The 27,747-nt window shown below is 35.1% G+C and overlaps 1 protein-coding gene across 1 annotated transcript; it reads left to right on the top strand.

Annotated features, from left to right (window-relative positions):
* Nucleotides 1-27,747, top strand: SERINC1 (serine incorporator 1). The gene is made up of 10 exons (XM_059083889.2): nucleotides 1-201; nucleotides 11,658-11,819; nucleotides 14,904-15,073; nucleotides 20,314-20,393; nucleotides 20,617-20,754; nucleotides 22,448-22,617; nucleotides 22,720-22,810; nucleotides 24,369-24,513; nucleotides 24,629-24,859; nucleotides 26,189-27,747. Exons 1-10 carry the CDS (start codon nucleotides 163-165, stop codon nucleotides 26,322-26,324), a joined length of 1,362 nt encoding a protein of 453 aa, XP_058939872.1. The 5' UTR covers nucleotides 1-162; the 3' UTR covers nucleotides 26,325-27,747.

The following is a 27,747-nucleotide window of genomic DNA, read 5'->3' as shown; positions in this document are numbered from 1 at the left end:
ACTCCACCCTCCCTCTCCCCAGGCCACGAAGGAAGTGACGCAAGTTGAGGGGCGGGGTGGGCTTTGCGCCGGAAGTGGCTTGTAGTTAGTAAATAAGCACGAAAAGGCGAGAGGAGCTGTCTCCATCTTGTTGGCATCTGCTGCTCCTGCGACGCAGTGGAGATGGGGAGCGTCTTGGGGCTGTGCTCCATGGCGAGCTGGGTAAGGTGGTTTTTAGCGGCCTTCGGGGTGCTAGCGTGAGAGACAGAAGAAAGGCACCAGAGCTGGGCTGGGTGAGGCCCAGCGGGACCGTTGTACCCCACCCAACGGGCAGTGCTTTCCTTCCCCATTTTGTCCCTGTCTCGTCTGGCCACTCCGACTCAGCTTCGGGGCCCTGAGTCTTTCGAAGAGCTGACCGGGGTGGCCGTGAGGAGCAATGGACATGAGAAGTTGACCTCGATGGGAGAAGTGTAGCAGAGAGCTGCTAGTCTCCCTCCCCCACCCGTCTTTCGTGAAAGCTTTTCCCGATTCCTCCAGGCCCCTTTTTGTCCTATTTTTCTTATGTCTGCCTAGGCTATTTCTACAAAAGTTTTAGGCCCCTTCCTTTTGTGGAGTACCCCATCTCTTCTCGTTATCTCTTCCCAGCGACCTTAGACTGCAGCACTGTCACCCCTGGAGGCATGTCGGCCTCTTTGTTCTGTCGCGCAGACTACAAATAAGTGACGGATATGTAGGGCAGCTTGGCAGTAATACTGATATAGTTATATCCTTTTTAAATGGTCCTAACTCTGCGACTGGGTCCTCGACCTCAATGGTATGAGAAAATTACGTACTTCTCAAGTAATAATTTATGTGTCTGAAAAAGCTGGTCAGTTCTGTAGTATTAAATACCTGTTTTTTGACATAAAGATGCTTGCATCATTTGACATCTCACTTTTAATTAGGTGCACGTTGCATTTTGATTAGATAGCGTTGTTAGAGTGACGCCATTCTTCATTATAGTGGCAAGATTTCTTGTTTCACGTGGTACAAATAAATTTGAGTTTGATATAACCACTCCCCCGCTCCCCAATAGACAAAAATTGACTTTACAGTTAATAAAGATATTTGTAATATGGGGCGAGATATTTGGGTTCAAGTCATATTTCTTTAATCCATGATTTATAAATTCCACTTATAACAATTGCTGGTCTGACTTCTCAGATGACCCCATTATATACGTTAGCCAGCATTTTTATTGTTTTACATACCTTAGCTCTTTTTAAAAAGTTTTTGATATGGCTTGAGCTATAAGTATTAAATTTTAGTTAAATAATACATAGAGGTTACTCCAACCCAGGTCATTGTCTTGATTATGTTATTTTTTCTTGTAGTTCGGTGTGGAAAGCTGGTATATTTTTCTTTCTTTCAAAGCTCAGAAAGTAGAGAATATACTTGAACCCACTGAGTATCTTATAAGAGGCATATTTAGTGTAATAATTCAAATGTATTACAAAATGATTACTATAGAATTGTCTTCATTTGGGGGATGTTTAATTCGATTTGTAAAGTCAGATTTTGTCCATTTATCAAGTGGGCCTGTTATTTGTATATAGTAAGTCATTAACTTAGATCAGTTAAGTCAGAATTAAAATGACCTTCATTCTTCCCTTGCTCAAGTTTCTTTAGACTTAATCAATTTTTGTAAAGGTTTTTTGTTTTATAAAACTGTAGAAAATACCTCAACTATGAAAAAAAGTTTAAAAAAGATTACATGTAACACTACTGTATAGAGATTAGAGTGTTAATTTTTAAATTTCATTTTGTGGTTTTTCTGTTTTGTGTTTTTGCTGTTAAGTGGCCTAGAATTAGATTGATCTTAATCCTTGGTTCAAGCATGGCTATTTGATTGATGATTACTTTAAGCATTATTATAAACATCTGTGGACCTCCTGCCTAATCCTGTAACTACATTACCAGCAATTCATGCCTACTTAAGTGCTTTCCCCACCCCAATCTTACAATGCTGTTAGTGAATAGCATTGACTTTTTGAATCATTGTACTTTATATACAGTAACTATCATTTTTTGCCCAAGATATTTAATGTAGTTAAGTAATTGAGAAGAAGGAGCTTGTGATTCCTAACTGCTTATTTTGTGCAGCCTCTGCTAGATTTTTAGTTTTTAGTACAATGACTTGATTTTATAGAAATGATTCAAAGTTGTTATGAATAGTCAAGCAGTGCAGGGTACAAAATGTAAATGTCACCAACAAAATCCCACCACCAATAACACTTCTCTCTCAATGCATATATACAGTTGGATGAATGAACAGACAAAAATACCCTATTAAGGAACGGTAGCATGGTGGATATGTATTTTTAAAGAATTTAATTTTTTTTCTGAATTTAACAAAAGAATGTAAAAGTAAAGGAATTGCTGAATGTTAAGTAAACATTTCTTCATCAGGAGAGGTTCTAAAAAAGAGTTCTCTAAGGAGGTGTTTCTAGAGCAGTAGTTCTCAGCTGTTCTGCAGGGAATATTTGGCAATGTTTGCAGGTATTTTTCATTGTCACAACTTGGGATAGGGGGTGCTAATAGCATCAAGTGGGTAGGATACTGCTAAATATTTCACAATACACAGGATAGTCCTCAACAACCAAGAATTATTTGGCCCAGGATGTCAGTAGTGCCATGCTTGAGAAATCCTGCTTTATCCTCTTCACTTGGCCAGTGTAAGAAAGGGAATGAAATTTAAGAGTCTTAACTGCTCTTTAAAAAGGCATTCAACTAATCATCCTATTTTCACCTCTACCTTCAGACTCACGGATGGAGGCACCTGGTGCCACCAATTCCTCATGTATTCGAGGATTCTATACAAATTTTATTAACTTTTTCCTTTGATGGTTTATAATTCAACCTTCTTGACCCATTAAATCAGTTATTTTGTTCCTTCCAGGTTTTTTCTTCTGGGTTTTGTTTTTTTTTTAGTTTTTAAGTTTATTCCTTCTGTTAAAAATCCTTTTATTTTTCATTTTATTGGTGTTTCTAAAGTAATTCATATATTCAGTTTGCCATCTTTAACCAGAATTCCTTTGTATTATTTTTTATATATGGCTGTATTGTGTTATAACCATAATTCCCACAGTTGTTTAATCTTAGAACTAAACCAGTCATTCTTAAAATATCCCAGACCCAGTAGCATCAGCAGACTAGGAGACTTACTGGAAACACTGACTGGGCCCCAGCATTCTATTTTAATATGCTCTCCTCATGATTCTGATGGAAAACCACAGTTCTACACTTAAATGGATTCAAAGCTCAAAGCATTCTTTTTTACCATGGCTTCTCCCAGTTTTGTGGGGTTTTTTTAATGTTAATGTCATCTCATAGTTGACCAAATTTGGTCATCCAGTAGATTTTTTCAAAAAGGATTTATGGATGATGAAATCCCTGAATTTTTTCATATTTAAAAATGCCTCATATGTTCTTGAGAGACATTGTAGACTGGTATAATAGTATACCCATTTCCTTCAGGACTTTGTAGTTATTTCTATGAATTGTGTTCTGTCTTATCCCACCCTGGTAGTCATTCCCTTCCAACACATCTCATATACACAGTTGAAGTGTTTCTTCTGCTTGGGTATCTGAAGAGGTTTACTTTTCTTTGAAATTAACCAAGTATGTCTGACTTTAAATCTTTTATCACTTTTTTTTTTCTGGAAAATATAGTTCTTTTGAAAATACAGATTTATTTCTTTAAGGCCATTGTTATTGTTTTATATCTTTGAATGTCCTTTTTTGTTTTATTTATTTAGAGGATTCTCTATTTTAAGGGCATGAGTTACTTTCATGTTATATTGTCTTAGTTTTCCTTCCATATTATTTTCCTATTTTTATTTTTGTCATTTTTTAGTTGATATAATTTACATAAAATTCATACTTTGTAGTATGTGGTTTTGTGAGTTTTGACAGATCATGTAGTTGTGTAACCACTACAGAACATTTATCACCTTAAAGAATTATGCCATCCCCATCCTGGAGAATCCCTGTTTTTTTCAGAGTCCTCCCTTTCCGGAATGTCATGTAAATGGAATCATACAGCATATATAGCCTTTGGAGACTGGCTTCTTTTACTTAGTGTAATCCATTTGAGATTCATTCACATTGTGGTGTGTATTAGTAGTTTCTTCCTTATTATTGTTGCATAGTATTCCATTGCTTGGATGTACCACAGCTTGTCTGTCTATTCACCACTTGAGGGGCATTTCCAGATTTTGGTGATTAAGTAGCTGTAAGCACTCCTCTAAAGTTTTTTTTCTGTGACTATAACTTCTTATTTTGTTTACCTAAATACCTTGCAGTAGGATTGCCAAATCATATGGTAAATATACATTTGACTTACAAGAAATTGCCAAACTGTTCCAAGATGGTCATATTAGTTTTTTATTCCCACCAGCAAATATTTTCTTCAAGTCTGTGGCTTGTCTTTTCATTCTCTTAATGGTGTCCTTCAAAAAGTAGAAGTAATTGTTCTTTCTATATTGATTTGTATTGGCACTTTTGTCAAAAACTTCTTTACCATATGTGTTTAAGTCTGTTTTTGAACTCTGTTCCTTTTATGTGTCCATACTTTTGCCTAAATTACCCTATTTTAAGTACTGTAGCTTTAAAGTTAGTCTTGAAATCAGGTAGTGTGAGTCTTCCAACTCTGTTCTTTTTCAAAGTACTTTGGGCCACTCTAGTCCTTTTGCCTTTCCATAAAAGTTGTAGAAGCAGCTGGTTTGTTTCTACCAAACTCCTGCTGGGATTATGATTGGAATTGGGTTGAATTCATAGATCAGTTTGGAAAGAATTGATATCTTAATATGGATTCTTCCTATCCATGAGCCCAGTTTATCTTGCCATTTATTTAGATCTTTGATTTCTTCCATTAGTGTTTTTTAATTTTCATCATTTGAAAGCTAGTGTATATTTTATTAGATTTATACTTAAGTATTTCTTTTTGTTGGTTTAATTTCAGTTTTCAATTGTTTGTTGCTAGTACACAGAAGTATAATTGATATGTCCATACTGATCTTGTGTCCTGTGACCTTATTCAGCTTTCTTGTAGTTCAAGTAACATTCTTGTAAGTTCTTTGGGGTTTTTCATGTTGACAATTATGTGTGGAAGAAAGCAGTTTTATTTCTTCCTTTCCAAAGTATATACCTTTTCTTTCTTTTTCTTGCCTTGTTATATTGGCTGGGACCTCCAGTGTGCAGTCAAATACAAGTGGTGAGAACAGAGATTCTTGGCCTAGTTTTGGATCTTAAGGGAAATCATTCAGGTTTTCAACATGAAGTATGGGTGACAGCTATAGTTTTTTGTTTTTTGGGGTTTTTTTTTTTTTTGGTAAATGTACTTTATCAACTCGACATTCTGTTTGCTTAAAGTTTTTTGGTTTGTTTTATAATGAATGGGTATTGAGTTTTTTCAAATGATTTTTCTGCATTCACTGAGATGGCCAAAATGGTTATCCTTTAGTCTGTTAATGTGGTGAATTGATTTGATTGATTTTCAAAAGCTTAACCATTCTTTCCTTTTCCCAGCTAAACCCCACCTGATCACAATGTATCCTTTTGTATACTTTTTCTAAGACTATTTTTTTAAGCAGTTTTAGTTTCACAGAAAAATTGAGAGGTAGAGATTTTCCATATATCCCCTGCTCCCACATGTGCATAGCCTCCACCATTGCCAACATTCCCCACCAGAGTAGTGCATTTGTCACAATTAATGAACCTATCAATACATCAACACATCATAATCACCCAAAGTATATAGTTTACATTAGAGTTCATTCTTGGTGCTGGACATTCTATGGATTTGGACAAATGTATAATGACATGTATCCAGCATTATAGTAGCATACAGAGTAGTTTTCCTGCCCTAAAAATCCCCTCTGTGCTTTGCCTGTTCATCGCTCCACCCACTCCCCACTCCTGATCTGTTTGCTGTCTCCATAGTTGTGCCTTTCCCAGAATGTCATACAGGTGGAACCATACATGTATGTATGTAGCTTTTTCAGATTGGTTTCTTTCTGTTAGTAATATCTATTTAAGGTTCCTCCATGTCTTTTCATGGTTTAATAACTCATTTCTTTTTACCATTGAATTATATTCACTGTCTGAATGTACCAGAGTTTATTTATTCATTTACCTAGTGAAGGACATCTCATTTGCTTCCGAGTTTGGGCATTTACAAATCTGCTGTAGACATCCATTTGAAGGTTTTTGTGTGAACTTAAGTTTTCAGCTCCTTTAGTTAAATACCAAGGAATGCAATTACTGGATTTTATGGTGAGAAATGTTTGGTTTTGTAAGAAACTGCCAAAGTGGGGATTTTGATTTGGATTGCATTGAGTCTGTAGATCAAGTTTGAGGAACTGACATCTTAACAATATTGAGTCTTCCTAATCCATGAACATGGAATATCTGTCCATTTTTGTTGTTCTTTGATTTTGCTAATCAGAATTCTGTAGTTTTCCTGATATTGATCTTGTACATACTTTGTTAGATTTATACTAAGTAATTTGTGTTTTTGGAGCTATGTCCATTTTATCTAAGCTGTTGAATTATTATTATTATTATTATTATTATTATTTTTTTTTTTTGTGGTACGCGGGCCTCTCACTGTTGTGGCTTCTCCCATTGCGGAGCGTAGGCTCCGGACGCGCAGGCTCAGAGGCCATGGCTCACGGGCCCAGCCGCTCTGCGGCATGTGGGATCTTCCCGGACCGGGGCACGAACCCACGTCCCCTGCATCGGCAGGCGGACTCTCAACCACTGCGCCACCAGGGAAGCCCTAAGCTGTTGAATTATTGAATAAAATTGCTCATAGTTTTCTCTCATAATCATTTGATGCTTGTAAGATCTGTAATAATGTCTTCTCATTTCCTACACTGATGATTTGTGTGTTCACTCTCTTGCTGTTTTTTTTCCTGATCAGTCTGACTATATAAGTTTCTAAATTGTAATGTTCTTCTAAAACTAGCTTCACGGACTTCCTTGTTTCCTGTTTTTTACCTCATTGATTTATCTTTATTCTGCCTATTTGGGCTACAGTTTGCTCATTTAATAACTTAAGGTGGTCAGTGATTTGATATATCTATTCTTATTTAATATAGCCATTTAATGCTATAGGTTTCTTTTAAACACTGCTTTAGGTGCATTCCAAAAATGTGATATGTTATTATTTTCATTCTAATTTATTCTTTGATGTCTTCTGTCTGTGGGTTAATTAGACTATGCTATTTAGTTTCCAGAGATATCTTTCTGTTATTGGTCAATATTTAATTCCATTGTGGACCAAAAATCCATGTATGATTTGAATAATTTTATATTTATTGAGATTTGAGATTTTGTTTTATTGCCCATAATATAGTCTGTTTTGGTTAAGTGTTCTCTGTGCTTTTGAAAATAGTTTTTACTGTGCTTTCATTAGATGGAGTATTTCCTAAATGTCAGACACAGTTGATTAATAATGTTGTTCAAGTTTTCTATATATTTATTGGGTTTCTTCTGTTTCAATTAATGAAAGATCATAAATGTGGATTTGTTTGTTACTCCTTTTAGTTTTATTCTTTCCTTGATGCATTTGAAGTTCTCCTTTAGATGCAGAAATATTTAGGATTGTATGTTGTATGTTTCCTCCATGAATATCCCATATTTCCATGTATCGATATGTCCCCTTTTATTATGAAATGGCCCTCTTTATCCCTGGTAAAATTCTTTACTCTGAAGTCTACTTTGTCTGATGCTGCTGTAGCGTGGTATGTGTGTATGTATTTATGTATGTGTGTATGTATTATTTTTGTATATATATGTATGTATACTTTTTTCTTCATACTTTTAACCAGTTGTGTCTTTGTGTTTAAGTGGGTTCCTTGTAAAAAAGATGGATCTTTATCTGACAATCTGCCTTTTAATTGGGAGTGTTTAGTCCATTTGTGTGATTATAGATTATGTTTAGGCTTAAATCAACCACCTTTCTATTTGTTTTCTGTTTATCCTGCCTGTTAATTGTCCCTTTTCCTTAGTTTTTGCCTTATTTTGGATTAATTAGCCATTTCTTAGTATTCTGTTTTATATCTTTTAGCTTACTAGCTGTATTTCTTTGTTTTGCTTTTTTAGAAGTCACTTTAGGGTTTTTAGTATTTATCTTTAACTTAGCTACAATCTACCTTTGTGTGATATACACTTTATTTCTAATTTAAGTGTACAGTAGTATAGTTGAATGTCTTCTCTTCCAGCCTATTTGTTTTATAAAAAAAATAATTAATTTTTTTATTATTTATTTTTTGGCTGCATTGGGCCTTCATTGCTGCATGGGCTTTCTCTGGTTGCAGCGAGTGGGGGCTACTCTTTGTTGCAGTGCATGGGCTTCTCACTGCAGTGGCTTCTCTTGTTGTGGAGCACGGGCTCTAGGCTCATGGGCTCTAGAGCGCAGGCTCTGTAGTTGTGGTCCTTGGGCTTAGTTGCTCCGCGGCATGTGGGATCTTCCCGGACCAGGGCTTGAACCTGTGTCCCCTGCATTAGCAGGCGGATTCTTAACCACTGCACCACCAGGGAAGTCCTTCCAGTCTATTTGTAATTGTCACACATTTTACTTCCATGTTTGTTATAACCACCAGAATACATAGCTTTTTTAATATGTGTGTGTGTGTGTGGTACGTGGGCCTCTCACTGTTGTGGCCTCTCCCGTTGTGGAGCACAGGCTCTGGATGCACAGGCTCAGCGACCATGGCTCACGGGCCCAGCCGCTCCACAGCATGTGGCATCTTCCTGGACTGGGGCACGAACCCATGTCCCCTGCATCGGCAGGTGGACTTGCAATCACTGCGCCACCAGGGAAGCCCCATTGCTATTATTTTTGCTTTAAAAAAATAATCTTTTAAAGTAACCTTTTGATGTAAGAGAAAAATACACACTACTTCCTTTGTTCATTTCTTTTGTGTAGATCCACATTTCTGCTGGTGTAACTTTCCTTCTTGAAAGATAGTTTAGATTTGTTAGTTTTGGATTCTTTTTTCTATGCCTAAAAATGTCTTCACTTTGCCTTAATTTTTGAAAGATATTTCTGCTGAGTATAAACTTGTGTGCTTACAGTTTTTTTTTCATTCAGTGATGATGTTTGGCTTGCAGTATTTCTTACTAGAAGTCAGTACCTTTCTTTGTTCCTCTTTATATAATGTGCCTTTATTATTTTGCTTGCTTTTAAGATTTTTCTGTTTATCATTGTTTTTCAGCAGTTTATGATGTGACTTGATGTGTAGTTTTCATTATGTTTGTATCGCTAGGGCTTTTCTTGAGTTTCTTGGATCTGTGAGTTTATAGTTTCCATTAGATTAGGAACATTTTGGCAATTACTTCCTCAAAAGGACTTTCCTGGGCTTCCCTGGTGGCGCAGTGCTTGAGAATCTGCCTGCCAATGCAGGGGACATGGGTTCGAGCCCTGGTCTGGGAAGATCCCACATGCCGCGGAGCAACTGGGCCTGCGAGCCACACTTACTGAGCCTGCGCGCCTGGAGCCTGTGCTCCGCAACGAGAGGCCAGAATAGTGAGAGGCCCGCGCACCGCGATGAAGAGTGGACCCCACTTGCCACAACTAGAGAAAGCCCTCGCACAGAAACGAAGACCCAACACAGCCATAAATAAGTAAATAAAATGAATTTAAAAAAAAAAAAAAAAAAGGACTTTACTGTCTCCTCTCTACTTCAGGAGTCCCAATTTCACATATATTAGGCTGTTTGAAATTGTGTCACAACACTAATCCTCTGTTTTTTTTTTCTTTTTTAGTTTTTTTTTCTCTTTAATTTTGGATCATTTCTTTTTCTATGTCTTCAAGTTCATTAGTCTTTTCTGCAGTGTCTTATCAAGTACTTTTTGGTTCAGAGATCTTATATTTCATCTCCATAAGTTTGATATGGATCTTTTAAATTATCTTCCATATCTTTCCTTGATATGCTGTGTTCTCTACTTGAGCAAATGAAGTATAATTACAATAACATTAGAGTGCCATTATTTATAACTGAATTAAGTCGTGTAATTTCAGGTTGGTTTTGATTTATTGACTTTTCTCCTCATTGTAGGTTGTTTTTTCCATACTGGCATGACTACCAGTTTTTTAATTTGCTGTTAGGTATTGTAAATCTTACCTTGATGGGTGCTGGATGTGTTGTATTTTCAAAAAACATTCTTGGGCCCTATTCTTAGACATAGGTGAGTTATTTGAAGAGAATTTGATCTTTTCAGTGTTTGCTTTTAGGCTTTGTTAAGTGAGACTGGAGTGGCTTTAGCCTTATGACTTATTCCCCCCCCCCCCCCGCCCCCCAATACTGTGTAATAATAATAGCCTTACAACTGCTCAAGGCCTGGCAGAAAGATTGGGCCAGTCATAGAGTTCACAGTTTCATCTCTCTCAGAAACTAGTGTCCTACATTGCCTATTGTTAATTGTCTGAAAAACCATTGTTTCATTATTTTTTTCCCTTTGATTAAGGCAGTAGAGTAAGTCTGGTCACTGTTACTCCATCTTGGCTTGCGTTTATGTTACTTATCCCATACCTTATTTATCAATCAGATTTTATTTTCAGCTGTTTTTGTTTTGTTCCATGATAGTTAATTACTGTTTTTTTAAGCATGTTTTTCCCCTTCTCATTTCTTCTCAGCCTTGCAATCCTCCTTTTCAACTGGTTCTATTCTTTTCATTTTGAGCTCTCCCTTTTGCTTCAGGTGTACCAATTTTAGGGACTTGCCTCTTCTTACTGAGTTATGTTTTATTTCAGATTGGATTTTTCAAATGCCTTTTTTTTTTTTGTCTGAGGGGGCATGTTTGCTTATTTTTATGTTTTGCTCAAGTGTGTTTGCATTGTTTCCACGACATTTATTTTTATCTTACTGAAGTTTAGTATAAGTGGTTCTTATCCTACCTTACATTGGTTACAGCAGTGTGTTACAACACTCCCTTTCTGTGTTATCTGATGGTATGGTGGAGCTCAGCCTAGATTATATTCAGTTCTTTTGAGGATACTTTCATTTTGCCTTTCTGAGATATTGTTAAAATTCCGTTAGTAGTATTCACCTCTCCTGCTGAGAGAGATATTCTATTCCCCTAGGATATACTACTAGTTTAGTGTGGAGTTCTGTTAGACAACGCTAGCTAGCCCCACTTGTTCACTTATCCTGTTTTGCCTGATTCTAATAGAAAATTTTACTGTTATCACTACCACCAAGTCAGAAGAGGGAAAAGATATCAATTCACTTATTATCCTCCTCTGGCGTATCTGAGAAATACCAGACTTTTGTGAATTCACCAGCATGATTTCTGGGGTTAAAAGGCAGGAGTTGGAGATCAGCTTGTAAGTATGAATATTCCATTCCTTTTCTCAGCTAAACTTTGGTTGCTGCTGCTGTTTTTTTTTTTCCCCTTTTGTTGTTTTAACTGAGTTTACTAATTTTGCTTGATATAAAGAGCAAGCACTTTTTGGTTTTACTTTCAGTTTTACCTAGAAGTTACTAAATTTTATAGTTGATAGATAATATATGTGAACCAAATCTCTTGGTAATTACTTTAACTTCAATCCTTTCTTTTTTGAGTAGATAGAATGTAAATTTTCACTGTATCATTTTAAACTATACTGATTTTTAATGTTCTTTTTCTAGATACCATGTTTGTGTGGCAGTGCCCCGTGTTTGCTGTGCCGATGCTGTCCTAGTGGAAACAACTCCACTGTAACTAGGTTGATCTATGCACTTTTTTTGCTTGTTGGAGTGTGTATAGCTTGTGTAATGTTGATACCTGGAATGGAAGAACAACTAAATAAGGTTAGGTTTTTTTTTTTTTTTTTTTTAATGATTAACTGAACCTTTAGTATGTATGTACATAAAACTGCCTCTTGTGTATTGGAAAAAGAGTACTGTAAAAAGGAAGAATACTTAATCCAAGTGTTAGGAGTTCATGATCATTTAGGAAAGACAAACAGTGAAAGGCAGTTTATTAAAATTCTCTGGTGGTAGGGCAGAAAATGTGTTAATATGAGGAAATCAGTAATTCTAACTAGGGAAATGTCAGAATCACTGTGGGTCTCATGGAAAAAGGAACATTCTAATAATCAGTAAATTTTTGTATGCAGAAATTGAAAAACAGGAAGCAGAATGAGGATAAAAACTTTTTGAACTAAGTGTGTATGCCTTAGGAAGATTTATCTGATAATTAGGATAGAAGGCAGCAGTTAAGTATGGCAGCTGTTGGAATGGTGTAATCAAGAAGGGCATATAGAGTGCCTGAAATAATTCTCTGAATGTAGAATTGACTGAATCTGGATTTAAATATTGGCAGTGATAGAATAATAAATAATAACCGGGTTCTGATCCTAGATAACTTAGAGGAAACTGTTGCTGTTAACTCAGGAAAAAAAAAGAAAGAAAAGGTGTTTTATTAAACTTTTTTTTTCCCCCAGGGAGTCAGGTTGTGCAAAGAGATGGGGAAGGTATAATCTAGTATATAATATGTTGGCTTGTGGGTACTGCACTACATTGTGTGTGTGTGTGTGTGTGTGTGTGTCCAGCAGGAAGTAAAAAATTTTTGTGTGTAACTCATAAAAGAAATTAGAGATAGAGATGAAATTCAAACTATGGCAGCATATGCTGAAGAAGACCATTTGGAGTGAGGAGAGCTAGAGCTTTGACAAAAGCTCTTGAGCGAGTTGGTGGAGAAAAGGGAACCTCTGAAGGAACAATGAAAAAAGAGAACCAAGAATCTGTTTAGTAGGCCTTAGGATCAGAGTCTTAAGTATGACAGCATAATGTCTGTGTAAAAAAGGTAAAGGAGTGTGAGGATTAAGAAGTAGCCTTGGGATTTGACAGCCAGTATATGTCTAGTGTCTTGAAAAAGCATTTATAGAGTGCTGGCCTAGAAGGATTGGGAGGGAGAGTTAGATGGCTATGAAGAAATGTATCCAATGAGAATAGACTGCTGATTTAAGGAGTTTTGTAATGCAGATATAAGTCTTAGAGGGAGGCTGAATTAAAGAAGATTTTAGGCTGGGGAGATTTAATTATTTGTATTTTGAGAATAGTCATAAGGGATCTAACCCGTGAGAGAGAATGTGATCAAGGGAAGGCTCATAGAAGTTACTTTTCCTCCAAGGAAAAATGAATGACAATAGAAAATTTGAGGTTGAGAGAGTGTTTGTCATATAACCTCCATTTTAAACCATAGTTGTCTGCTTAGGGTTGACTTTGGGGTAAGGAAGAATAGTGTAAGTTTGGGAAATGAGCTTGTACATGGCATATGTAGATGCTCAGTTAATGATATTCAGGTCCTTGGTATAAGCAGAAGACATTCATATGTTTTTTGTCATGGATCCAGTTGACTGTTGTTATGAACGGTTTAGTTGATAGGTGTTAGTTAGTTTGTAACCCCCAGTATTTCTGCTTCTCTGCTTTCTGAAGGTCATCATAGAATTGCATTTCCTAGAGTGCTTGTGATATGTAGGGTTATATCTAATACTGGTCAGTGAGTTATGAGTAGAAGTGATAAACATCACCCTCTACTTGCTAATGCAGATTCTCCTTTGTTTTCTGTCACAACCTGTATATCATTTGAGATGGTGGCTTCTCTGGCAGCCTGGATTCTTTTAGTTGATTAAGTACAACCAACCATGTATATGTACGTGAGCAAGAAATACATCTTTGCTGTTTAAGTCACCTATATTTGGAGGTGGTTACTGTAGCAACTTAAACTAATATAGGTGATTGAATTAAAACTTAATGATGGGAATTAGCCAGGTGGTGTGCTGCTCTCATTTGAGGGCATGGGATAATTAAGGGTGCTAGTGAGTACATGTTGCAAGTGAGTATGGGTAAGTACATATTGCCATAATTGTTAAACTAAGTTGGGAAAGTAGGGTTCAAGTGAGACCAACAAAGAGCTTATAGACTGTACAGGAGCTAGCAAAAAGGAAGGAGCACCTGCATTAACTTAAATATAATTTTAGGTTCTTGATTTTAAAGGCACACATTAACAGTTGTATTTTGGCATATTGGTTTGCTTTAACGTTTCTAGAAGCAGTAATTCACTCTGATATATGTGAATAGTGTATTTACTCCCATTTATTTCACTTAAAAATATTTTTAAAATACTTTCTTTTATTCTGATTCCAGTGTGATTTTCTGAAATGGTCATCAGTCTTTTTTAAGATTTTAAGTTAAAAAATAAAAATACAGCCAGCCATTTTGCTGTTAATCCACATCCATCCATTATCATAAATAGCACTTGTAGAATGAGGGACCAAAACTCAAAATGCCATCATTGTTCTCTTTAGTATTTAGAAGCTGATTTAGTTATTTTCTGATTCTTTACACTTTTATTGATTGTATTTTTCTCTTATACATGTGATTCAGTATATCCAAGTGGAATGCAAGTTTTTTTTGTTTTTTTTTGCGGTACGCGAGCCTCTCACTGCTGTGGCCTCTCCCATTGCGGAGCACAGGCTCCAGACGCGCAGGCTCAGCGGCCATGGCTCAGGGGCCCAGCCGCTCAGGAGCATGTGGGATCTTCCCGGACCGGGGCACGAACCCGTGTCCTCTGCATTGGCAGGCGGACTCTCAACCACTGTGCCACCAGGGAAGCCCAGAATGCAAGTTTTAAAAAAAACTTAGAATAAGTCTGCAAGTTTAAATAAGCATCCACTTTAGGATTGGCATTTGTAGCTTATCCGGTGCTCACATAAAGTAAAAAAAGAGTTACACTTCTGTCTTACGAAAATGTGTAGACTTACCTTGATTACATTTCAGCATAAACTGTAAAGTGAACTTCAGTTTTCTAAACCTTAAACTATTTGATTACACAGAATTTTATTTTTTATTGAAAAAATTCTAGATCACAAATTCTTGTTTTGTTTTCAGATTCCTGGATTTTGTGAGAATGAGAAAGGAGTGGTCCCTTGTAATATTCTGGTTGGCTATAAAGCTGTGTACCGTTTGTGCTTTGGCTTGGCTATGTTCTACCTTCTCCTATCTCTGTTAATGATCAAAGTGAAGAGCAGCAGTGATCCTAGAGCTGCAGTACACAATGGGTAAGGTTTTTAATAAACTTCAATATAAAGTCTGGATAGTCTCTTCTCAGTAATTTTGAGTCTGTCTAAAGAAAGTTTAAAGTAAAATAAACTTGAACAACCTGCAGAATTATTTTATTCATGAATGACAAGGTAAGAAAATCCTCTTGCCTCTACTAGAGAATGTGTTGGAATTTGGAAATATAAATATTAAATAGTAGCCTTGGGTCATTTATTGGTATAGTCTCTGCATAATGTTTAATAAAGTTGACCCTTGTGAACAACGCAGGTTTGAACTGTGCAGGTACACTTATACGCAGATTTTTTTCAACAGTAAATACTACAGTGTACTACACAATCCATGTTTATCTCTAGTTGATTGAATTCACAGATGAGGAACCTTGGATACAGAGGGCCGACTATAAGTTATACATGGATTTTCAACCATGCAGAGAGTTGGCATCCCTAACTCCAGCATTGTTCAAGGGTCAACTGTATTTTCATCTTAAAAAGGAAGATTTATCATATCTGTGACTAATAATGAGGAGCTTATTCTTCCTTGTCCTCTTAGCTTTTTGTAGGCCAATCTCACTACATAAAACTAACCTCATTTCCTAAGATGTACAGTGCAGCCAAAATGAAAATCTTTATTCCTTTGAAACAAGGTGATGGATTGATTTTCTAAATGGTTATACTGAACAACCTAGAAACTTCAGGGTCGCTTTTATCAGTCTCCCTTAATCTAGAGCACTACTTCTCACACTCAATTTTGAATGTTTTGAATTTTATCACCCCCCCATAAATTAAAAATTTTTTTTGGAATAATTGCTATTGCTTATCTATTAACATGCTACCAAAGATAGGAAGAATGAACAAGTGAACTATAAATATTAATGAAAAAAGATGTGCTGTGACAGGTTGATTTTATTTTATTTTGTTCCCCGAGTCATTGTTTTTTTTTTTTTTTCTTTTTTGCGGTACACGGGCCTCTCCCGTTGTGGAGCACAGGCTCTAGACGCGCAGGCCCAGCAGCCATGGCTCACGGGCCCAGCCACTCAGTGGCATGTGGGATCTTCCTGGACTAGGGCACGAACCCGTGTCCCCTGCATTGGCAGGCGGACGCTCAACCACTGCGCCACCAGGGAAGCCCTGGTTGTTTTAGTTTTAATTTTTTTTGCACTTTTAAAACATCTTTACTAAATGTATTTTTAAACACTTCTCAAAATGCCTTACAGGATGGCTATCACAGTCATTTCATGAGATAACATTCTTCTCAAAGCATGCACTAAACACTCATGTCACTTAATGTTTTTTTAAAAATTGAGATATAACTGACATATAACATTGCGTTAGGTTTAAAGTGTACAAAGTGTTAATTTCATACTTTTATATATTACAATATGATTACCATTATAGTATTAGCTAACACCTCTATCACATCATGTAATTATTATTTCTTAGTTGTGACAAAAACAGTTAAGATCTAGTCTCTTAGAAGCTTTAAAGTACATTTTTCTTCTTCAGATTCCACATATTGGTAATATCATAAATGTTTGTTTTTCTTTGTCTGGCTTATCTCACTTAGCATAATGCCCTCAAGGTCCATCCATGTTGCAAATGACAGTATTTCCTTCTTTCTCATGGCTGAATAATATTCCGTTGTGTATTTATGCTACAGTTTCTTTATTCATCTGTTGACAGATACTTAATGTTGTTTTTATATCTTGCCAATTATGAATAATTCTGCAATAAACATGGATGTGTAGATATCTTTTCAGTACCCTGTTTTCACTTTCTTTGGATATATACGTAGAAGTGGGATTGCTGGATTGTATGGTAGTTCCATTTTTATATTTTTTGAGGAACCTTCATACTGTTTTCCATAGTGGCTGAACTAGTGTACATTCCCACTAACAGTGCATAAGGGTTCCCATTTCACCACATTCTCACCAACACTTGTTATTTCTTGTCATCATGATAGCCATTCTAATAGGTCTGAGGTGGTGATATCTCATAATGGTTTTGATTTACATTTCTCTGATGATTAGTAATGTTGAGCACCTTTACATATGCCTGTTGGCCATTTGTATGTCCTCTTTGGAAAAATATTTAGTTCCTCTGTCCATTTTTTAATTGGATTTTTTTTTTAATGAATTGTATGAGTTCTTTATATATATTTGATATTAACCACTTTTTGATACCTGGTTTGCAAATATTTTCTCCTATTCTGTAGGTTATCTTTTCATTTTGTTGATTGTTCCTTTTGCTTTGCAGAAGCTTGTTAGATTGATGTAGTCCCACTTGTTTGATTTTACTTTTGTTGCTTGTACTTTTGCTGTCTCATCCAAAAACTCATTGCCAAGACCAATGTCGTGGAGCTTCTTCCTTCCTTTCTTCTTCCCAGTACCAGCATCTTTCTAGTATTGATATCTTTTATGGTATCAGGTCTTAAATGTTTAAGTCTAATTCATTTTGAGTTAATTTTGTGAATCGTGTAATAAAGGAGTCCCATTTTCATTTTTCTGTGGTTACCCAGTTTTCCCAAGACTGTTGAGGAGACTGTCCTTTCCCCATTGAGTGTTCTTGACTCCCTTGTCAAATATTCATTGATCCAAAGTGGAATGGTTTATTACTAAGCTCTTTCTATTCTATTCCATTGGTCTATGTGTCTACTTTTATGGTACTATTTTAATTACTGTAGCTTTGTAGTATAGTTTGAAATCAGTAAGTGTGATATTTCCAGCTTTGTCCTTCTCATGACTGATTTGTCTATTTGGGGTCTTTTGTAGTTACATACAAATTTCAGGATTGTTTTTTCTATTTTTTTGTAAGTTGCATTGAAATTTTTATAGGGAGTACTTTGAATCTATAGGTGGCTTTGGGTAGTATGGACATTTTAACTATTCTTCAGATCCACAAACATGAGTTATTATTCCATTTGTTTGTATTAAAAATATAAATGAATAATTTTCATGTGTTTTCAGTTGTTTTTTTTAAAAATTCATCCAGCCACTGTGCCTTTTGGTTGGTGAATTCATTACATTTATATTTAGCATAATTATTGATATGAAGGACTTACTAATGTCATCTTATTCATTGCTGTGTGGCTGTTTCATATTTCCATAATTTCTTTTTTCTTTGTTAATGCCTATGTAAATTGGTGATTTTCTTTGTAAATTGGTGGTATGGTCTGCTTCCCTATTTTCTGTAAATCTACTTTAGGTTTTTGCTTTGTGGTTACCATGAGGCTTACATAAAACATCTTATAGATAAAACAGCCCATTTTAAGCTGATAGCAGCTTCAGTTGCATACAAAAGCCCTACCCATTTACTCTTTTATTTTTTCAATATCACAATTTATCTCTTTTTATATTGTATATCCATTAAACAATTATAATAGCTATTGTTTTTCAATACTCTTTTTTTTTTTTTTTTTTTGCGGTACGCGGCCCTCTCACTGTTGTGGCCTCTCCCGTTGCAGAACACAGGCTCCAGACGCACAGGCCCAGTGGCCATGGCTCACGGGCCCAGCCGCTCCACGGCATGTGGTATCTTGCCGGACCGGGGCACAAACCCATGTCCCCTGCATCGGCAGGCAGACTCTCAATCACTGTGCCGCCAGGGAAGCCCTTTAATACTCTTTTTAATCTTTAATCTTTATACTACAGTTACATAGTTAACACACCATCCTATTAAAGAATTAGATTTTTCTAAATCTGTGTATTTCCATTTACCAGTGTGTTGTATACTTTTGTATGTTTCCATGTCACTAGTTTAGTGTCTTTTTGTTTCAGCTTGAAGAATTCCTTTCACCATTTTTTACAAGACAGGTTTAGTAGTGGTGAATTCCTTAGATTTTGACTGGGAAAATCTTTATTTCTCCTTCGTATCTGAAGGATAACTTTGCTGGACAGAGTAATCTTGGCTGGCATTTTTTTTCCTTTCAGCACTTCGAGTATGTCACTTAAAGTCATTCTACTACTCTCTCTTGGCCTATAGGGTTTTCTACTGAGAAATCCACTGAGAGACTGATGGAAATGACTTTGTAGATTACAATCTTTTTTCATCTAGCTGCTTTTAGGATTTTCTCTTGTTCTTTGATTTTTGACAGATTTCATTATATAATATGGCTAAAAAGGTTTGTTTGCATTGAGCTGTGTGATCTGTTAGCTTTGTGAACTTGGATGTCCAGATTTAGGAAGTTTTCAGCTATTATTTCTTTAAATAAACTTTCTGCCCCATTCTTCCTCTCTTCTCCTTCTGGAACCCAGTCATTCATTCTAATATTTGAATTCCATAGATTTCTGAGGCTTTCTTCCCTCTTTTTCATTTTTTTCTCTGTTCACCCCTGATTGGGTTATATCAAAATTCCTTTCTGCTTTTTCTGTCTTCCATTTGATCTGCCCTTCTGCATATCTCTGTTGTATTTTTCATGTCTTTTGTTGAATTCTTCAGCTCCAGAGTATGTTTGGTTCTTTTTTATAATTTCTGTCTCTTTGTTAAAAGAATTTCTCATTTTATTCATATTTTTTTTCCTGGTTTTTGTTGAATTATCTTTGTATTTTCTTATATAGCTCATTGAGTTTTCTCAGAACCACTGTTTTGAATTCTTTATCTGCTAGACTGCGAGACTTTATGCCTTTGTGCTCAATTATTGCAGGATTATTGTTATCTTTTGGCAGTGAAATGTTTTCTTGATTCTTCATGTTCCTTGTAGTTTTGCATTGCTGCTTTCACATTTGAAGTAGCAGATGCCTCACATCTCTACTAGTTGTCTTCAGATAAGGTTATTGATCCTGTTACATCTAGGGTTCTCTCTGACTCTGAACACTTGCTTCTCATTTCTTGCTCCTTTCTGTGGCAGAATTCTGAAGCTTTTATGTCTTCTCTGGTTCTTTCAGCTCATCTGGCTAGCTAGTGGAAATCTGTTTTCCAGGCATTTATTGTGTGTTTTCAAAACTATTCATATGTACAGTGTACCTTATTTACACTTTCATGTACACCAATTATAATAGCTATTGGTGTATATGTAAAATAAACCTGTGAAATGAAACTAATAGTCTCATTTTATCGTAATGAATTAAAACTGTCCTAAAATAGTTTACATGATATTCTTTACTTCTCGTTTTCAGGATATCCTCAGAAAGAATAGTCACATAAAGTGTATCTATTCTTTAAGAATAGCTCTTCAAAGATTTCATATTTGAAACTACTTGTTCAATGAATATTTATTAATAAAAAATTATTTCTTTTTGTTTTAGATTCTGGTTCTTTAAATTTGCTGCAGCAGTTGCAATTATTATTGGGGCCTTCTTCATTCCAGAAGGAACTTTTACAACTGGTAAGAAATCTTTTTTTTTTCTTTAACTGTGTGATGTTGCTATTTTATAAGGAAATTGAAATAATTGTTGCCTGGAACTGTAACTATTTGTTTTGTTTTTTTCCTTTTCTCCCCCCTGCTGGTTGGCAAATTCTTTTTCCTTTTGTGTATTGATTGTGAAAATGAAATAATGAAAAGTGAACCAGTCACTCATTTATGGTTTTTTGCTTTTTTTTTCTTTCAGTGTGGTTTTATGTAGGCATGGCAGGTGCCTTTTGCTTCATTCTAATACAGCTAGTCTTACTCATTGATTTTGCCCATTCGTGGAATGAATCATGGGTTGAAAAAATGGAAGAAGGGAACTCAAGATGTTGGTACGCAGGTAAGCTTTTTGTCTTACAGAACATCTTCATGACAGTTGAACTTTGAAAGTGAGAACAGATACGTAGACTATGGGAAAATCACTATTTTTATGGTATAATTTTCTGTGAGGAGGTTTTTAGCTTAAGTTTGTGAGTGGCATCTTATCACATTATACCAGCAACTTTACTTGTAGAGAGAGTTTTTGGCATGTCAACTAGGAACATACCCAAGAACCAGGAAATAATACAGAAGACCATGAATGGCTAAAATAGTTCGAAAGCCTATTGCTGAATGCATGTGTATTTTACAGCCTAATTTCCTTGGAAGCCTACAGAAGGTTAAAAGTAAATATTAAAGGGACGAGGACTGCTAGAAATAGATGAACAAACAGTGGTACAATTCTGAAACATCAGCAAGCAGGAAAAATAAAAAAGCAACTCTGAAACATTTTGCGTAAGGGCAAAGAATGTCCTTATGTGTAACTAACACCTAAGGGAATTTTTACAGTAGTGTATTTAATGTTTATTTATAATGATGAGCTTGAATCCTGTGGTTATACTCTAAAACAGGGATCAAAATTCAGATGCTTACAACAGGTAACAAAAATGAGGGAGGAGAACCAGGTTTAAGTGCATTTTCAATCCTTTTGCAAATAGAAGGGACTGTGATGAATTGGAGAGTGTAAAGGCCTTTATCTAAAATGCATATAGCTACTGCTCAGTTCCATCTACTAGTTGCCTTGTGGAAATGTGAACCCAGTGTTGCTTAATTTTTCTGATTTTTCCAAAAGAAGCCATAAATCTGGATTTTTATGTGAAATGATCTGAGTGTCAGCTAAAAAAAAAACAATTTAAAAAAAATAGCAGAGTGAAAGCTAAATCCAGCATGTCTGCTAGCTTCATATTTTCTCTCATACAACTAGTTTGTGGTATTCGATCTCAGTGGTTAAAATAAAGTGTTTGGTATTCAAAGAAATGAGCTTTGGTCATTAGGAAAATTTACTTATATAGAATATCTCATTTTTTAATGTTAAATCTCTTGTAAGAGTTTCTGCTTTGTTCCCTACTATATCCCTAGGGCCTTTGTAGGTATTCAGTAAATATTTGTTTGATGGATCCCCTGTCAGTGAGGCACGTCGACATAAATGCGTGTATATTAAGCATACATTAGCATGGAAACTAAAACGTGTGTGTGTGATAGAAGAAACTTAGGTTGTCTTATTAAATAATAATGACTTACTCTTGAATAATTTTTTAAAAAATTTTAGTTGATGAGGAAAAGCATTGTTTTGCAGGCTTAGCATTAACAAAATAATTTTCTTAATGCCCTTGTTTACAACTGAATAATTATCATTCTTTAAAAACCTTAATATTCCCCTCCTAGTTATTTTTCTGTATTTTCAAAATAATGGCTAATGCATCTGAATGTTTTGGAAACTATGTAAATATTAATATAAATGAAGATCATATTAGTATGTTATTGTCCTTGAAAACACATCATCATCATGAGCTATATGTAAAGACTATAAAATTCTTAATGTGATAAAGCTCAGAATATCCTTACCTGCTTATATAGCCTGTGTAATGCTGACACAATGTTAGTTGCTTAAAGTAATATTTCTGAATAAAATAAGATTGGTTATAAAATGAGCCATATGCCTAATTTGTAATATTAGTGATAAAATCTAATTGTCCCATGTATTTCTTTCACAGCTTTGTTATCAGCTACAGCTCTGAATTATCTGCTGTCTTTAGTTGCTATCATCCTATTTTTTGTTTACTATACTCATCCAGCCAGTTGTGCAGAAAATAAAGCGTTCATCAGTGTCAACATGCTCCTCTGCCTTGGTGCTTCTATAATGTCTATACTGCCAAAAATCCAAGTAAGCTTGGATTAGTTCATTAATGTTTATGAAGATTCTATTTTTTAAGTTTTCTTAAATCTTGAATGATAACATTTTTCTGTTTTGCTTATTTGTTTGTAGGAATCACAACCAAGATCTGGTTTGTTACAGTCTTCAGTAATTACAGTCTACACAATGTATTTGACATGGTCTGCCATGACTAATGAACCAGGTATGTTTGTTCGCTTGGATTTGTTTCTTTTTAATGAATCCTACAGCTTTTCTTTTTTCAAAGATGGTCATTTTGTAAAATTAAGCTCACAGAGAAATGAAGAGAATGGGAATAATACTATTTTCATCTTTGATGTATTGCTATATTTTTTCACTTAGTTTCTTCTTTCACTAGCCAAACTGTAAGAAATTATATGAAAATTATAAGAAATATACCTAATTTGTACAGTGCATGTGATAGTATATGTAGAAAGAAATAAGAGCTGTTAAAATGTTTGTTGATTCTACTGTAAATAGTATAGTTTTTTTCCACTTATTATTTTTTGTCTGTGATTACCTTAAAAGTGAATGTAATTGGTCTTTGTAATCTTTTTATAGGCCAGTTTTATTGCATCCTGTGGGAGTAGAAGCCCGTATATGTCATTTGTGGTGAAACAAATTAGAAATTAATACTTACAGTTGACCCTTGAACAACAGAGTCTTGAACTGCACAGGTCCACTTATCCATGAATTTTTTTCAAATATATGTACTGCATTACTACACAATCTGTAGATATGAATGGCTGGATATGGAGGCCAGCCATAAAATTATATGCATATTTTCGACTGGGTGAGGGGGTTGGTGCCCCTGATCCACTTGTTCAAGAGTCAACTGTACTGTTTTTTGAAAAGGAAAAAAATGGTCTCTCTTCCTCAGAATAAAGAAAAATTATAAAATGTTTTCTGAATCTTCTATTTCATTGAATTTATAAATTTCATAGGTGCTTTATCACTAGTTGGAGAAATTTTTTTTTTTTTTTTTTAGTATACTAGAGAAAGATTCCTTATATTTGTCCAGGTAAGTGTCTAGAAAAAAACTTTGCTTTAGGGTTTATCCTTATATGAATGGCTTAAAAATAAAAATCATTTTTCATTGATAAGGTGGCAACTGACATATCTGGCTTTGTGGGAGGAAAATATATGTGGGACACTTAAGTGGATACCAACCCCATTTAAATTATTTATGGGAGTCAAGAAGCTGAATAAGCATTAGGTCATTATGCATTATGCCTTGTTTGCTCATTTCCACAAACTATTTGCTAAAATTCTAGTAACTGATTTTAGGTATAAACTATATAACAAGGTAGTCTGGCAAATTGATAATAAGAGTCGTCATTTTATGAAGTTTATCTCACAGTTTGTAATAGAAAAGCCAGTGCATTTTAGTTTAAAATATCTGAATTTTATTCTTAACTCTATTTGAGCTTTACTATGCTTTAGATAGGTCATCTAAATTTCACCAGTTTCCTGATCAACAAAAAGCTTAATGTCTCAGCTCCTGCATGAGGTTGAAAATGAAATTGTTTTCCAAGCATGTCTATAAAATTAGCACTATAAAATTTTTATAAAATGGTCTCTATAAATACAAGTTGTCTTATTTTTTTTGTTATCTTTGTGCCTTTGTCTAACAAAATGTTTTGAATTTGCAGGAGTATAAGAGTTAAAAAGAACTACATTGTGCTCTGAAAAAATTTTTATACTATTCTGACATTTTAATTTGACTTTAATTTACATTATAGAAACAGAGTGCAACCCAAGTCTACTGAGCATAATTGGATATAATACAACAAGCACTGTCCCAAAGGAGGGGCAGTCTGTACAGTGGTGGCATGCTCAAGGAATTATTGGACTAATCCTCTTTTTACTGTGTGTGTTTTATTCGAGGTAAGAAAAATTACGGATTTTCATTTTTTAAAAAGAAGTCCAGCTATTATTCACATATGAATCTTTAAATTCCCCTTTTTTTCCCTTCTCTCTTTCTAAACTGTCTTCCATGCAGCATCCGTACTTCAAACAATAGTCAGGTTAATAAACTGACTCTAACAAGTGATGAATCAACGTTAATAGAAGATGGTGGAGCCAGAAGTGACGGATCACTGGAGGATAGAGATGATGTTCACCGAGCTGTAGATAATGAAAGGGATGGTGTCACTTACAGTTACTCCTTCTTTCACTTTATGCTTTTCCTGGCTTCGCTTTATATCATGATGACCCTTACCAACTGGTACAGGTACTTATATTTTATGAAAACTTTGCATGTGGAATCTGATGGCTTTTTTGTGATTCCGTTGTTAAATGTGGTATGGAGTACTTTTTAATCCTCCAGTATATTTCAAAATTTACAACTAAATGAATAGTGAGATCAGATTCAGAAATGCAGGCTTTATTTCCTTGCTTCAGCAATAACAATCATTGCAATATTTCCAAATCTTGAAGAGACTGAAATAAAGTTTCATAAAACTAACACATTGCTTAGGGAAATACACATTGACAGTTGATCAAACACAATGCTTGCTTTTCTTTTTAATACTGACTAACCAGTTCCCAACATAGTGCAATAAAAAGATACCTTTCTTCTGTTTTGTTCAAACTTTGTTATTAAAATCTTTGAAGATTTCAAAATTGAGGTGCAAATACATTAACATAGATGGATTCTTAGAATTCTTCAAAACATTTTTGTTTTTTTATCACTTCAAAATAAGTTTTTTCTGTTAGTTGGAAGATAGTGGTTTATATTTTGTTATTAAAAATTCTAATTTTGTCCAAAGGATTACTGAAAGATTTAAGATTCAGGTTGAACTATATGGTTAGGGCAGTTCTTTTTAAAATAATTTTTAATGCATAATATCCTTAACAGTTTGTAAGAGGGCTTTGAATACCAGGAAAAGATGTAGAGAAAAGATTATTCTTTGCTTTATTTCTTTGAGAGCAGCCTTTACCAGCATTTATTATTGAAAAATACATACATTTAAAAATTGCTACACTGCAGCTTCTTAAGGTATAAGAACCCAAATAGTGCTCAGTAATTCACAGCTTTGGCTATCAGGTTAATAGTAAATGTTAAGATTAGATGAAAAATATTTTTGGTATGTTTCATCAACATAGAAGTCAGCTAACTTTGGGAAGTATTTCCTTCCCAGTTTCTTAAATCTGAGAAGGTGGAGGGGGTTCCCATATACACTGTGAACAGATTATATTCTTTATACAGTTTAGAATTGGTAAGTCTTTATGTTACAATTTCTTATTTATCTAGAGGTCACACTCCATTTCTCTATCTCGTAATTAGTGAGCCAGAAAAATATAAAGATTCTCTGAGTATTATCTAAAAGAGCTATTTCAGAGGCCTATCTCCTCTACTCCTTTAAAGGAAATTGATTTTTTACCTTCACATTAGCTATCAAAGTGGTGTGGAAAAGCAAGGCAACAGATAATTAGTCCAGCAACTATATATCTGTTATCAAAAATTATATACAAAGAATATTTCTGAAGTAATGAAGCCTGATGGCTTGATGACCGATAATCCAACCTCTCTCCCCTTTTTGTTTTCCTTAAATTTTAGGTATGAGCCTTCTCGTGAGATGAAAAGTCAGTGGACAGCTGTCTGGGTGAAAATCTCTTCTAGTTGGATTGGCATTGTGCTATATGTTTGGACACTGGTGGCACCACTTGTTCTTACAAATCGTGATTTTGACTGAATGGGACTTCTGGCATGAAAGTCTCACTTTGATCATCACTTATTTGAAATTAACAGTATTCCCAACTTTTGTAAAGTTGCGTATGTGTGTGCTTCCCATGTAACTTCTCCAGTGTTCTGGCATGAATTAGATTTTACCGCTTGCCATTTTATTCATTATAGTCTTGCCAAGCACATTGATAGGTTTTAGATTGAAGCAGTTTTGAGTATGTTGGTGGTGGTAAGTTAGGAGAAGTGGACATTGTTAGGTTTATTCTTTGCTCAGTACCTGTGAAAAGAGTAAAAACAAAACTTCTTGACAGTTTGATTTTTAAATTGTGTTAGAACTTAAGCTGTTTTAGAAAAATACAAAAAGAAATGTATGGCTGCCTTCTGAAATATTTGATGCCTTGCCCTACGGGATACTGCAAAGAACATGGCTATCCTAAAATTGTATAAACAAGTCAGTTAAATGCCAGTTTTCTAAAAAATCTTTTCAGATTTTTCCCTTGATATGAAGAGAAGGAACTTACACAGGTATGGAGTGTTTGATTGACAACAGTGTAGCTTATGGTGGAGACTGAGACATAGAGCTTTCAAAGAAAGATTGCTGGTGCTGGGTACTAAATTGAATACCCAATTTGGTTTGTAATGATTCCTGGGTAGGGATGGTCTTCCATATTTACATAGTGAACTTTGTTTTGGTCATTATAAACACATGCAGATGTGTTAAAATGTGTTCAGTGGAGTGGTTAGGAACTCTGAAGGATTTAGACAAAGGTCTTGAAAGGATAATCATGGGTTAGAAGGAGGTTGAAAATCACTTGGAAATTTCGTTTTGAAAATCAGAGCTGATAAACTTTTGACAGGAAGAAACTGCAAAATAGGCTTCAGTAGACAAAGTCTCATTTAGTTTTCTCATTTAAAAAATGAAGAAACTGAAGCATAGGCTTAAACACAGCTAATCAGTGGCAAAGCTGGGAAATCCCAAGTCTGTCAAAACAACTGGCATTCAAAAATAATTACTATTCAAATATATGCGTAATAGATTTTACACCTAGTGAGTGGTGGATAATTTATGTGATGTGAGTTGCTGGTGTCCAGCATGCCTTCTACACAGACAGGCCAGGAGGATGATGGACTGCTGTAAACTGCTTACAGTATACTATACAGTTCAAAAGATGCTTTTGTATTGGCTGCCATCCAGTTGAAATATATAGATTATAATCTTCAACCTGAAAATCAAGCAGTATCAGTGTTAACTTAGGTAGAAACTCTTAGTTACTTTTGTCATTAGTGTCTTAATGAATCTTAAAATCTACATTTGCTTAAGATATTTATTAATGTGAATGAAGTATAACAATTTAATTTCCCACCTGTGTTGATATTGTGTTCATGATTTCAAATGGCTGTGTTCTATCTTTAAATAAATGAATTCAGAGAAA

This window comes from Kogia breviceps, chromosome 13 (genome assembly GCF_026419965.1).
Source record: "Kogia breviceps isolate mKogBre1 chromosome 13, mKogBre1 haplotype 1, whole genome shotgun sequence".
NCBI lineage: Eukaryota > Metazoa > Chordata > Mammalia > Artiodactyla > Physeteridae > Kogia > Kogia breviceps.
Note: the sequence above shows the minus strand (reverse complement) of the source record. Positions and strands in the feature narration are given on the sequence as shown.